Source organism: Lepidochelys kempii, chromosome 1 (assembly GCF_965140285.1).
Source record: "Lepidochelys kempii isolate rLepKem1 chromosome 1, rLepKem1.hap1, whole genome shotgun sequence".
Lineage (NCBI taxonomy): Eukaryota > Metazoa > Chordata > Testudines > Cheloniidae > Lepidochelys > Lepidochelys kempii.
In genome coordinates, this window is record NC_136380.1 from 99,198,125 (window position 1) to 99,211,561 (window position 13,437).

Consider the following 13,437-nt stretch of genomic DNA (forward strand, 5'->3'; position numbering starts at 1 on the left):
CATAAGAGGGGAGGATTATCCCATAATTAGGGTGCTAGTTTAGGACTCTGGACCTGGGGTTCAGTTCCCTGCTCTGCCATAAATTTCCTTTCTGACCCTGAGCAAGTCCCAGAGGGGTAACATTTTCAAAAGTGCCTAAGTCATGTTGGAAGTAAGTCAGATTCACTTTCCTTCAGACTTACCTCTTAAGTGCCTATGTCATTTTAAAATGGGACTTAGCCTACTACGTCACTTACTTGGGTTTTAAAAATTTTACCCTTTGTCTTTCAGTTCCCCATCTGTAAAAATGGTGAATAATAGTACCTCACAGGGGTAAAGATGATCAATAATATAGTAATGAAGGAAAGAGATTGTTTGTGACAAGATTTCTGATGAATGAATTTATTGAAGTCCTTGGTGAAAAACATCAAAAACTTTTCCAAGTGGATGTATTTTCAAACTAAAAGTGAATCTAAAATGGTTCTATTGTGGCATTTAGCAGCTAGTTTAAAAACTGTATCAAATATGAAAGCACTCAGATGTCTCTCTACCATTACAAACTCTAATCTTTGCCTGAAACAGCCTTTTTCTCCCCCTTCCCTCTAGGTTAGGATGCTGTCTGCAAGGGCTGCAGCTGCATTTGTACTTGCTAATGAGCACAATCTTCCTCTTCTGAAACATTTTGCAGACTTGCTACCTGGAATCTTGCAGGTAAGAACCACGCAGAAGGTGTCTTGTCATGCCATCTATATTTGCTTAACGTAAGCACAAGCCATTGATTTGTAAACTCCTTAGTGCAGGGGTGGGCAAACTTTTTTGTCCTGAGGACCACATCGGGTTTCCAAAATTGTATGGAGGGCTGGTTAGGGGAGGCTGTGCCTCTCCAGACAGCCAGGCGTGGCCTGGCCCCCAACCCCTATGCGACCTCCCCTGCTTCTCTCCCCCGACAGCCTACCCCTGGGGACCCCTGCCCCATCCACCACCCCCTGACTGCCCTGAACTCCCTGCTGCCCCATCCAACCGCTCTTCTCATTCCTGATACCTCCCCCCCCGCCCAAGGACCCTTGCCCCATCCAACCACCTCTTCTCCCTGTCCCCTGACTGCCCCCTGCCACCACCCTATCCAACTCTCCCTCTCCTTCCTGACTGCCCCCCGGGACCCCTGCCCCCATTCAACCCCCCTGATCCCTGCCCTCTGACCACCCCACCCCCTATTCACACCCCTGACTATCACCCCGAACTCCCCTGCCCTCTATCCAACACCCCGCCCCCTTACCTCGCTGCCTGGAGCATTGGTGGCTGGTGGCGTTACAGCCACGCCACTGAGAGCACCAGGTCAGGCCACAGCTCTGCAGCTGCGCTGTCTGGCCGTCCAGAGCGTTGTGCCGGTGGCACAGTGAGCTGAGGCTGCGGGGGTGGGGGAACAGCAAGGGAGGGGCCGAGGGCTAGCCTCCTGGGCCAGGAGCTTAGGGGCCAGGCAGGAGGGTTACATGGGCCGGATGTGGCTCTCGGGCTGTAGTTTGCCCACCTCTGCCTTAGTGGCATGTGAATTCCTCCACCTTGATCATATGTGCCAAATGGCTTTCTCTTTCCTAGTCTTTTTTTTGTTTACATAGGGCATGTCTACACATACAGTGGTGCAGCGGCAGAGCCACACCGATGCAGTGCATATAGTGAAGACATTCTATGCTGATAAGAGAGCTCTCCCGTTGGCATAATAAAACCACCTCCAAGTGGTGGTAGCTATGTTGGCAGGAGAAGCTGCCAACAAAGCTCTGTCCACACCAGTGCTTATGTCAGTGTAACTTACATCGCTTGGCATTGATTTATTCACACCCTGAGCAACATAAATAATGCCGACATAAGCTGTAATGTCGACATAGCCTGAAATTTTAAACTCTTTGGCACAGAGACTTTCATTGTTTGCCCACCGTCAAGTACATGTTTGGTGCTTTTGTAACACAAATAATAAATAGGGTCTAAGATAAATTTCTGTGGAAAATCCATTTATTTTAATGGTCGATATCTTAAATGTTATGGTAACACTTGAGCAGTAAAAATGAATGAAATCACTTTATAGTAGAGTCTTTGCTGGTGTACATGTTTAAAAAAACTATGCTCAATCATATATGATAAGAAAACTCAAGATTATGAAATTGTAAATAATAAAGCAGGATGTTAAACATCTGCTAAGGATAAATATTTTTAAATCACCAGGTTCAGATAACTTGCACACTTACTCAGAGTTGGCTGGAGAGATCTCTGGCCCAGGGATCACTTTTAATAAATCTTGGAAATTCCAGAAGACAGGAAAAGTACTAATGTTTGCCGTTATTCAAAAAGGGCAGGGACGATAACCTAGGTAGTCATAGGCCCGTTAACCTAACATCAATCCCAGGCAAAATAATGAAAACTCTGACCTGGTATTCAGTGAACAAAGAAGTAAATGTTGAGAATATAATTAATGCTGATCAACATGAATTTATGGGAAATAGGTTTGTCAAACCTGATCTCATTTTTTGATGAGACTATAAGTTTGGTTAATATAATATAAGCTGTAACCAGACAAATTCAAATTAGAAATGTCAGTTAACAGTGAAAGAAATTAGCCATTAGAACAAAATATGAAGGGAACTGGTGGTTTCTGTCTTTGAAGTCTTAAATCAAGACTGGATGCCTAGAAAATATGCTTTAGCCAAACAGAAGCTGCGGGGCTCAGTACAGGATTAACTGGGTAAAATTCAATGGCCTGTAATATACAGGTCAAACCAAATGTTCTTTTGGTCCCTTTTAGCTCTAGAGGATCAGGAGTAGAAACTCACCTATGATTCAAGCTGGCTTATGTTTGTTTTGAAAGGGATAAAGTTGTGCAAGAGTTGGAGTTAAAGGGTATCTAGTTTTGGGAAAAGCTAAGTTGGGTAGTTTGAGCTCTACTTGGGCAGGTATTGTGGGGTACAGATGGTTTTATAAAAGGAAGCAGGTAATAGCATGTTCGTTTGGTACAGTGTTTGTAGCAGCCATAGTGAGTTTCATGCCATTCATATTGCATAGTGCAGTTCAGAGTAGATTAAGAACATTAAGGTAACCTTTGTTGCTAGGGTCAGGAGGATGGCTTGATGCTGGAGGCAGTGGAAGCTATAAACATAGCCTCCTTTACTCTGATAAGCTGAACCTAAATTTTCTGTCAAGATTCCTACCTTCTGCAGCACACTGGAAATTCTGTAGCAGCTTCATTTAAATGAAAAATTGAGTGTGTTTTAACTGTGGAAATGAATACAGGAACTCCTGTTTGATACTGAAACCAGTTTTTTTACTCTCTAGAATTTGTGTGACAAATTTTGTTTTGACAATACATAATTGTTTTAGTAGCGGAGTATGATATAATTTGAGCTTTTGGCAGCTAGAAAGAAGGAATTGTGGGATAATCATCCAGTTCATACTAAGATGTTAAGCAGTAAAATAGTTAATATAGGCACAGATAGGTCTGAAAATTAAATATGGCAAACAGTCTGTTTGGATGCATATGTGCAGTTACCCCTCAGAGCTTCAATTTGAGGCCTTCTCAAGATTCAGTTAACACTATTAATTGCATGTGGTTCATGATTTCAAGATTTCCTTTGCAACCTTAAGGGATGGCTACATATTTGTAACTGAAAACTGATTCTAGTCCACGGTTTTGTGGTAAGGATGGATTCTGTGGCTATGGTAAACCGAATATGTAGATCTCTGGTTATAAATAGGAGATGAGAAGTGTTGGGATAATTGTGGGTGATCTTTGGAGGCAGTTGGGAAAGAATTCTGCGGCTGTTGAAGTTCATTCTACTGATTGGTTAGTGGGAAGGATATGAAATGTTACGACCATGATTAAAGCTTGGCTTTGGACACCAGTGTGACATTCTGGATGACCAGTTAGGTCTTTAAGCCAGACTTTTTTCAAGCCTTGATATCTAAAGTTCAGTTTCTTAATTCACAGATGAGCTACTAAATACAAGAGCCCTGACTTTCAAAGGAAACAAAGCACTTGCACCTCCAACTGACTTCAGTGATTTGGGTGCTCAGTACTTCTGAAAACTAACTAGGCTATTTATATTTAATGCAGAATTTGGAGGTGTGACTTTAGATACCCAGGTTTGAAAATACTGACTTTTTGCTGTACAGCTGCTCACACTTGTAGTGGATAGACAAGTAGAACTTAATCACTGAAAAATGAAGAAAAATCCTTGTATACGTTATACAAGTGCCTGGATAGGGTGGGTGGAGTGTACTAACTAGTATAAGGATGACCTGTCTTGACTAAGCAGTATCTTCCATGATGGAGATTAAACCACTGAGATCCTAATTACGTTGAAAAGCAATATTGATTTATAAATTGAAGAACCAAATACAGTTTGTAACTTGTTTGCTTTAAACTATACTTTTGAGATAAAGAACAAAATCTGGTTAATAGTGATACAAATAAATATCTATTATACCGATAAGAGGTGACTGCCAAAGGGACAAAAGTGCTCTTTTTAGGCTAAAAAGAGCAAAAGACTTGTTTACCTTAGAAATTCAGATCATATTGATCTATTTTTCCTGGAATGCAGCCCTAAACATGACTACAGTATCAAGAGAACACTGTCTAACCAATTAAAAGGCAAGGACGTTTTAGTTAAACTTTTAAATAATTTTTAATATACAACTTCAGACAGTTGCTGGTTAGGATATCTTTACAAAAAATTGAATACATTTTTCATTCCCATGCCCTTCAGTTGAGGGCTAACAGGGGTCCCATTCTAGTTCCAGATTCTCCAGCAAAAGCAAGGAAGAATAAACTTGATATGCTTGGTATTTCTAAGGTGGTGGGTTTTTTTTTTACTTTAAGACTGCATTTATACAACAGAGAAACAAAATGAGCATGAATTTGTTTTTTTCTTTGTGGATTACCTTCAGTTACTAGTTAGTAAGATGTATGAAGTATTAGACATGCTTTTTGGGAGTTATACCTGTTAAACTGCTAAAATGCAACTTTTACCATTTGAGCACTACTGACTTAGTGATATGATTTGATTTTATGAAGTTAAGTGTCTCCCCCCATCATGTTGGCTCTGCTTATATTAACTCCAGTGGGAACTAGTCACACACAGAAGAAGTAGACCCCATAATCTTTAATGCCAGTAAAAAGCCTGAATTTCTTCATAATCCAGTGTTTTTGCAGCATCAGTAAAAAGCAATATTTTAATTTCATCCTAATTTTTTTCTAGGCTGTAAATGATTCCTGTTACCAAAATGATGACTCCGTTCTAAAATCCCTTGTAGAGATTGCAGATACTGTTCCGAAATATTTACGTCCACATTTAGAACCAACATTACAACTAAGCCTAAAGGTATATCTGGAAATTACGAAGAGCAGATTTTCATTTGTTAAACGTCTGGTCTAACCACTGAGCTTTAATCTTTAATCCTTGCAGTTATGCGGAGACACCAACCTCAATAACATGCAGCGTCAGCTGGCCCTGGAAGTAATAGTGACGCTATCAGAAACTGCTGCTGCTATGCTGAGAAGACATACCAACATTGTTGCACAAGCTAGTAAGTAAAATACTCCTGTTATCTATTAAATAACTTGCCTCCTTTTTAAAATGTTAAACCAATGTCCCCCATGTTAACTAGCACAATAACCTCGCTAGACTTTCAGTATTGCAAAACATTTATCAACATCTGCAAGCCCCTAAATCAGTTTTCCAAAACTCTTTCTAGTGAAGGCCACTTCTTGGCAATTTTGAGCTGTTTTGCCTTCTCACTCATGATTTTGTGAACTCCTCCAGTCTGCAGCTGCATAACACTTCTATAGCAACTAGAGCACATGCTTACAGGGAAAGTGATATTGGGAAAGCATTTGATTGTTTTTACTTAGCTGTCACTAGATACAGTCCAAACTTTAGCACTATACAAACCCAGCTATGGACACCCAACTATTAAAGTCTTAAATTCAAAGTTTCTGTTTAGGCACCTAAGTGGCCTCATTTTTCCAAGTGCTAAGGGCCCCTGACACCCAGTTAATGTTAGTGGGAGCTGTTATGCTGCATCTTTGAAAATCAAGCAGTTTATTCAGACGCTTAAATATGGGGTTAAGTTTCGATCCAAAATACTGATTAAAATCTAGATTGTAAACTCTCCAGGACAGGCGCTGTGCCTTTCTAAAGCATGGCACGCACTTTTGGACACTAAAAATAACTTTCTCAGCTGGGCAACCCAACAACAGAGTACTGTTTTTATATGCATAACTAAATGCATATTGCTCCACCTGTCAGATTCTTTTGTGAGCAGACAGGGCACTGAAATAAACAAGTCATGCTCTGAGAGATTCAAACACCCCCTCCCCCCCCCACACACACAGAGTGGTAGTTGAATAGACTTTGGTTCACCATATGCTAAGTCCCTGGAAATTACATAAAGGCAACTTGCTATTTCATTCTTCTGCGGGTTGGAAAAGTGCTGCTTTATGCTCATAACTGTTTAAGAGATGTTAATCTTCTAGGAAGACAGTAAAAAATTAGGATTGTCGATCTTTACCTATATATCTAGAAGAACAAAACTCTGGAGGTCAAAGACTTCTACACAGTGTGCATGAAAACCAAGTCTTTTATAGAGATGTTTTTCAGGAGTCCTTTATATTAAATGTTACTATTCTCAGTAGGCTTACATGTTTTAAGCCATTTGCTAGAGTCATTTGTACTCTTCCAGGTTTTTGGAATCTGAGTCTTGGTGCCAGTGACAATGTGTGATTGAGATTCTGATTTTTTAACTGGATTTGAACACTGGTGTATAAGAGCCTCCCCGCTACCACATATATATGCTTACAAGTCATGCACATGTGTGCTTGAAAAGCATGTCATCTCAGGTATAATCCTTTTGAAGCAGCTTATTCTTAGTGGCTTCACACATAGGCGTCTGGTAGTCCAACATCACATTCAAACTTTGGTTGGGTATGCAAGAGGTTATCTTGGTGGGCAAATTAAAGCACTCTGAGAATCTTGCAGACACAGTGCAATTTTCTCTGGCTTATGTACATAGCCACAATTGGTTAACTCACTACATAGCTCCTGGGTTCTTTGCTAAATTCTCGCACAGCATCATCAGCAAGTAATGCTTTCTGCCATCTCCATTTGTTACCCAGGGTTATCTGAACCCAAAGATGTGGTAACTAATCTGTTTTCCAGGCAGTGTCAGGAAATAAGTCAGTGGGTGACACAGCATCTCTGTCTGATAAATGATTGGAATATACAAGAGTGCTTCCATCCAACAGTCCTTGGTTTTTATTGAGTATAAAGCACACATCAGAACTAGCGATATTCTAGATTAGAAGCACCTGAGATTATAGTTGCCCAAAGTCTGAGGTGGTATCGAGTTACAGCAACAGGTTTCGGGTGCCCAACCTTTCTTCTAGCTACTGGAGAGTTAGATGTCAGTCTCCTAGCTCATAGAAATCCTCTTAGACTTCTCCCAAGCTTCTCCAAAGTACACTCTCTAACTAAACTTTATATAGGTTCTCTTTAGACCAAGCACATAACTGATAATAGGCTAAACAATCTCCCTAGCAAGGGCGAATAATAATTCATTATTCTACTGATACCCAAATCTAGGTCTGTTTTCTCCACTTCCCCTCTACCCCTTCTCGATTCTGTCCTTTCACTGAAACTGTGCTGTTAGTAACACACTGCAGTCTGTACGGCTGTCTTGTCTGTCTAAGCAAGGATGAATTATTCCTACATGGTGTCCTTGCTTCCAGCTCATGGTGCTAAGTACACAGGATGGCTGCGAGTTATGTCAAGTCAAGTTCTCTTGTAATATAGTTGGCTAGGAGACTGTCCCATCCTGGTGGATGATGACCTGGCCTTGGTTGTACACTCCTGCATCATCTCCCCTGTATATAGCTCGGTATAAAGCCATCAGTCTTATGAAACATCAGCTAGTATGGAATGCCACAGCATGCCTCCTCAGCAACACAGGCTACTGTGAGCACATGAAACAAGTTTTGTGTGTTTTATGCTGGCTTCCATACAATATAAAGTAAAGTTTAAGGTCATGGACCTTATCTTCAAGGCATGCAATGACGTGGGCCCAGCCTTTCTAAAAAAAAAAAAATGGCATAAAGCTCCAGGATGAGGACTGTGGCTGAAAACTGCTCCTCAGGCACAATGGAACTTTTTTACCATGGGTGATGTTAGTCGATGCAAGAGAGCTTTCTCAGTTGCTGGTCTAAAACTGTAACTCCCTAAGGGAGTGGTCCCCAAACTTTTGAGGGTTGTGCCCCCTCCTTACCCTTGTCCCCACCTCCTTACCCTTGTCCTTGGGGCTGCAGCTGGGGGTGAGTCTGGGGTCGGGAGTGGAGCTGGAGCCATGGCCAGAGGCTGAGCAGAACTGCAGCCGGCTGCGGTGGGGGCCCAACAGCTGGGCCTCCTGCCCCAGCCTTGGCCCTAGGCAGGGAACAGAGCCGAGACTGGGAGCAGGGCCAGGAGCCAGGGATGTGGCTGTGGGTGTGACTGGAGCAGAGCTGGGGGCAGGGAAGGTGTGGGTGGTGCTCCCTCCCTGCCCCCCCATTGGGCCCCCCTCCCAAAGGTTCCTTTGTACCCCCTAGTTTGATAGCCCTTAGGGAAGAAGTCCCCATAGACATATACTACCTCTTATTCAAATTGCAAGGCACATTTCTTGTCTTCTCTAATATAAACATATAGCCGCATGTACATAGTGTAAAAACAAATAAAAACCCTACCAGACGTTACACTGCACACACAATTATCCTGAGGTGGAGCAACAAGTAACATAAGTTAGTCATGTTGTTTAATGGAAGACACTTAAATACTATGGTGATGAGGGTGTAATTAAAACCTATTTAGAAGCTAAGGTTCCATATTTACAGAGTAAACTTTCATTTTTCAAATGCAGGGATGGGCAAGTTGACAGTTGATGGATTAAGTGTCATAGGTTCTTCATATCTTGAGCTCTTCCGAAAGTTCTAAGGTACTTTCAGTGGGAAAATCCCATTTCTAAAGGGCTTATATCTTCTTTGTTTAAAAAGAAGACAAGGCAGAACAGAAGGGCTACACACTTGCAATCCGAAACAGGTAATCAGGTTGTCAAGATGAAGATTAGGCCAATGTCCCTCTAAATATGTACAGCCATTGAGAATTACTTATTGGTCTGTTTGCCATATATCAGTCAGTAGTGTTTTATGTTTTTTTAAGTTTTCATCTATGCCAGGTATACTGTCTGTGCACCAAGAGTTCATAATGGAGAGCAGGAAAACTGGGAAATAGTTTTCTGTAGTCAGTCATCAGACTTTATCAGCCAAAATTTGGAGGATTCCTTGTCAAAGCTTCCATAAATTAGTCCAAACACATCCTGACTCTAATGCCATGTTTGTCAAATATTGCTAAACCTTTCAAATGAATGTTGGCAGCCTTTACTTTATCAAATTGATCTTTGCAAATTTAAAATTCTTCAGAAGAACTCTGTTGTAATTTATTTTTGGTGATGAAAGGGTATTCCTAATTTCCATTCTATTATTTTTATTACATGTGAAGCAAAATGTTCTGAACGTCCTCTCCTAAACTCATTCAGAGCTATAGATTAAACATTACTTTAGTATACTGTAATTTAATTGGGATGACTGTCAGGTTTTCATTTTGTGTTTAGTTCCTCAGATGTTAGCAATGATGGTTGATTTAGAAGAAGATGAAGATTGGGCAAATGCAGATGAGCTTGAAGATGATGATTTTGACAGGTATTTGACAAACCAGCTGTCTCAATTAAAAGAAACCCTATAGCATACAGGTGACCTGGGTGTTTGCGAGATGGGGATGCAGTTTGTTTGCATCCTGCACTCCCACACTCTACCTGTCTTCCACTCTGAGCAGCAGCACACACATTTCTACTTTTTACAGATAGTGGAAGTGAAAATAGAAGCCTTGTGATATAAATTGGCGCCACAACTGGCAGAAAATAATTGAGGTCTAGAATTACGTTACTGGTGTCTGAAGGAAAAGGATCAGAAGCAGTTTATTCTTGGATAGGAGCAATGCTAAAGGGGAGGGTGAGCAGAAGTAGCTGTGTGTGTGTGTCTCATTGAATAACAAGCTTTGGGTGTAAATAAATCTTCCTTTATTATTGAAAGACTCCAAATATAAGCATTTGTATCTTTCAGATTCAAACTTAAACTTTATTTGCTTGCAAGGATCATTCACATTCAGAGATGGAAAAAGTGTATGAGGAAATACGCTTTTTCGAATGAACTATTGGACCTGTTGACTTTTTATCCCAGACTTTGAATTAATCATGAAATTTTTTTTAAACAATAACTTTAGCAATGCAGTTGCTGGTGAGAGTGCATTGGACAGAATGGCATGTGGCCTTGGAGGGAAACTTGTTCTGCCTATGATTAAAGAACATATTATGCAAATGCTCCAGAATCGTAAGTAACTGATGCATTGTTTTAGAGTTTTAGCTTATATAATTTTTGTAAAGGCCTGTTCAGCTATGTAGCGCTTTCTGTTCATTATCCTTTTGGATTATTAATAGGTGCATATAAAACTCTATAGATATTGTAGATAGACTTGTAATTTATTCTTTATCCAAAGTGGAATTTCAAAAATGTATCTAAAATGTGATGAATGTGTTCTGCTTTCGGTGGTCAAGCACAGAGGAGCTATTTTATTAAAAGTAGTAAAGTAACTCAAACAGCTTCCCTTTAAAACTTCAGACTTTCTCTGTATTTCGTCATAAATGAGGGAAAATGTCTGCCACATTGAAGAATTTTGGTTTAGATTGGACTTGTGAGTTCTAGAAATACCAACTGCATATGAGCAGTATGAAATTTCCCACTAATTCAGTAAAACATTGAGAATGAGTTTGACTAGATAAATGTGCTACAGATGGTCACAATTGGTAATTGACACTTCTGGCATCCTCTGCAGACAACACCCAGGGTTATGTTGGATACTGACTTCTTTATCTTTTTAGAGACGGTCCCCCCCAGGTTAGAGTTCAGGCATTGTGCTAAGACATTGTGAGGCAGTGTAAACTGCCTCTTCCAGTCCTCTAACTTTACAGAACTCTAGTCTGCAAGAGTCTCAATCCTACTTTTTTCACAAGCATTAGAATCACACTGATTTTTTTAAAAAACACATTAAGGTGCCGCGATCATACATGGATAAGAACAAATCACACACTGAAATACAGTAGTAACCACTATGGTGGACAGGTTGAGTTTTGCCATACTGATCCACCTTATAGTAGTATGGATCCTGGCCAGCCATCTATCTTCTCCTCACCTCCAAGTATCCTAATGTTTGTGCAACAGGATTGCTCATTGAATCATATTTTGCACATTTGGGTTTATTGCACCCTAGAAGGCATGCTGAATTTGATATGGACAGCCAGGCATATGGGTTGAAGAAGGCAAGTCACAAACCACTAGCAGCCTTCTTGTGCTGTTTAATTTCTGAAATGAAAGTTATTCATTGTAGAAAACTACTTGGATACTTTGGAAACTGATTAATCTTTTGATCTTCAATACCTTCAGAACTGGCAGGTACCTAGAGCCTTTATGTAGCCCCTTGGCAGTTGGGGCTGGGTCTTATAAGAGTTGGAAGCACTCATTCTCACCTGACCTGCTAGTCAGTATGCCCTGATCCTTCCTTTGAGCAGGGATGCTGCAATCTGGGTTGAGCGATAGTGAGAGGTGAGGCGCATGAGGTGTGTGCTCTGCTGGGAAGGAGAACCTGTTGCAATATTTATTTGGTGAAGTGTCATTGGTAGTATAATAGGAGGGGAGAGCTTTATTTACAGGCAGGGAATAGAGGAGAGACTGCAAGGTTTTCTGATTAAAACTTCAAACACAATACCTTATTTAATCAACTGTTAAAGATGAACTACAAAGAATTTTTGTTTTTCTTTTTTTAGTGGTAATATTCCAGTCTTTTTCCCCTCAAACCTTCCTTACATAAATTAAAGATTGTAAGTTTTCCCCTCAGAGGGTGGGATGCAAGAATATGAGCCCCAACAGGCTTTAGGTGTCATCTCTCCTGGCATCACAAGAATGCATGCATGCAGGCATGCATTCTAATAGCAGTGAGTTGGAAGGAAGAGGCACAATGGGATCTTAATGAATTAGGAAAAAGCAGTGAACTTGAGCAGCAGCCAAAATAGAAGCACTGTAACTGCTGCTTCCCAGCATCCACTGTCAGAACTGGCACTTTCTAGCCTAGCTGTCCGATGCAAATCAGAATATATTTCACTTATAATGAAGCAAGCTGCAACTAGGATGCCAATCTGTGGTGGTATATTGGTTAAGTTTGCAGGAGTTGGAAACTTTTATGTTGTGACTGTTTAGGGCAATCCTGTGAGTTGTGCATTGGTACTACACAATTACTATATTTACATTATCCTTTAGATTTTCTATAGTACAGAAGATCTGCCATCTAGACTACTGGGGTTTATGAAACAATGGAGTAGTGGGAGTGGATAGTCCACTTCACCTCACTATAATATGTCTGACCAGAGCACAGTGGTTTAAAAAAAAAAGCCAGATGTTGACGTAATTAAACATTTTTTACTTGACTAATTTATTTGGGGTGGGAGAGCGGCAGGCATCTCTTTAATCTGGTGCTGTATAATACCGTGGAATATATAATACACTGCTTTACAGCGAGTAGCAAAAACAGACCTTTGTACTATCCCAAACTACCTCACAATTCAGCAGATGTGTGTGAGTAGCATTAGGAACAGTAGTAGAAAGAGTTGAAGTGCCCTTTACAAGTTGGAGGATTGGAGACCTGGTACCACTAATTCAAAATTCTTGACTTTTGGTGTGGGGAGAAATCTTAGTCTACCTTCTTCCCACAGCAAAGCAGGGAAAGAGTAGGCTGTTTGACAGATTTGGCTATATCTTTACTTGTATGTTTTATTTTCAAACGTGTTTGTTGTAGTACAAGGAAGAACATTGTGGGCAAAAGGGATTTGCTAATGCACATTCTCCACTCTAAAGGAAAGCTGTTAAGGAGAGGTGGAGGTCAGGTGTCAGGCTAATAGGCTATACATTATAAAAAGAGTGAAAGTTAAATTCCTAAATCCATATTTAACCTTAGGCTTCAATTTTTTTAAATTGTCCAATCCTTTGAAAAACATATTAGGAGGATTGAATAGGGTACATGACATTAGAAATTTGTGAGAGAGAGGTGGGGATTCTTTGTTCATCTTTAAATTGGAATGTTCAGTTCTCTTACCTAGATTTTTTTCTTTTTTTCAAACACTGAAGAAGAGGGGCAAGCACAAGGGTATGGAAATCACTGGTAGCAAAATGGAAGATCTCTTTTCCTGAAACTTTCCTAGTTGACTTATTTAAGTAGGCTATTTCAAGACATTAGCACTAGGGATGAGGCATCAATAGCTTAGAATTTCTGTGTTCAGTTTTGGGCA

At 40.5% G+C, this 13,437-nt stretch overlaps 1 protein-coding gene across 3 annotated transcripts in view; it reads left to right on the plus strand.

The window, feature by feature from the left end:
* IPO5 (importin 5) overlaps window positions 1-13,437 on the plus strand; it is a 79,773-nt gene that overhangs the window by 16,710 nt on the left and 49,626 nt on the right. For all 3 annotated transcript variants that reach the window (XM_073348073.2, XM_073348083.2, XM_073348092.2), the window contains exons 6-10: window positions 586-690; window positions 5,223-5,345; window positions 5,430-5,550; window positions 9,658-9,745; window positions 10,326-10,432. In XM_073348073.2, coding sequence (XP_073204174.1) covers window positions 586-690; window positions 5,223-5,345; window positions 5,430-5,550; window positions 9,658-9,745; window positions 10,326-10,432 — 544 coding nt within the window. The remainder of the gene's footprint in view (window positions 1-585; window positions 691-5,222; window positions 5,346-5,429; window positions 5,551-9,657; window positions 9,746-10,325; window positions 10,433-13,437) is intronic.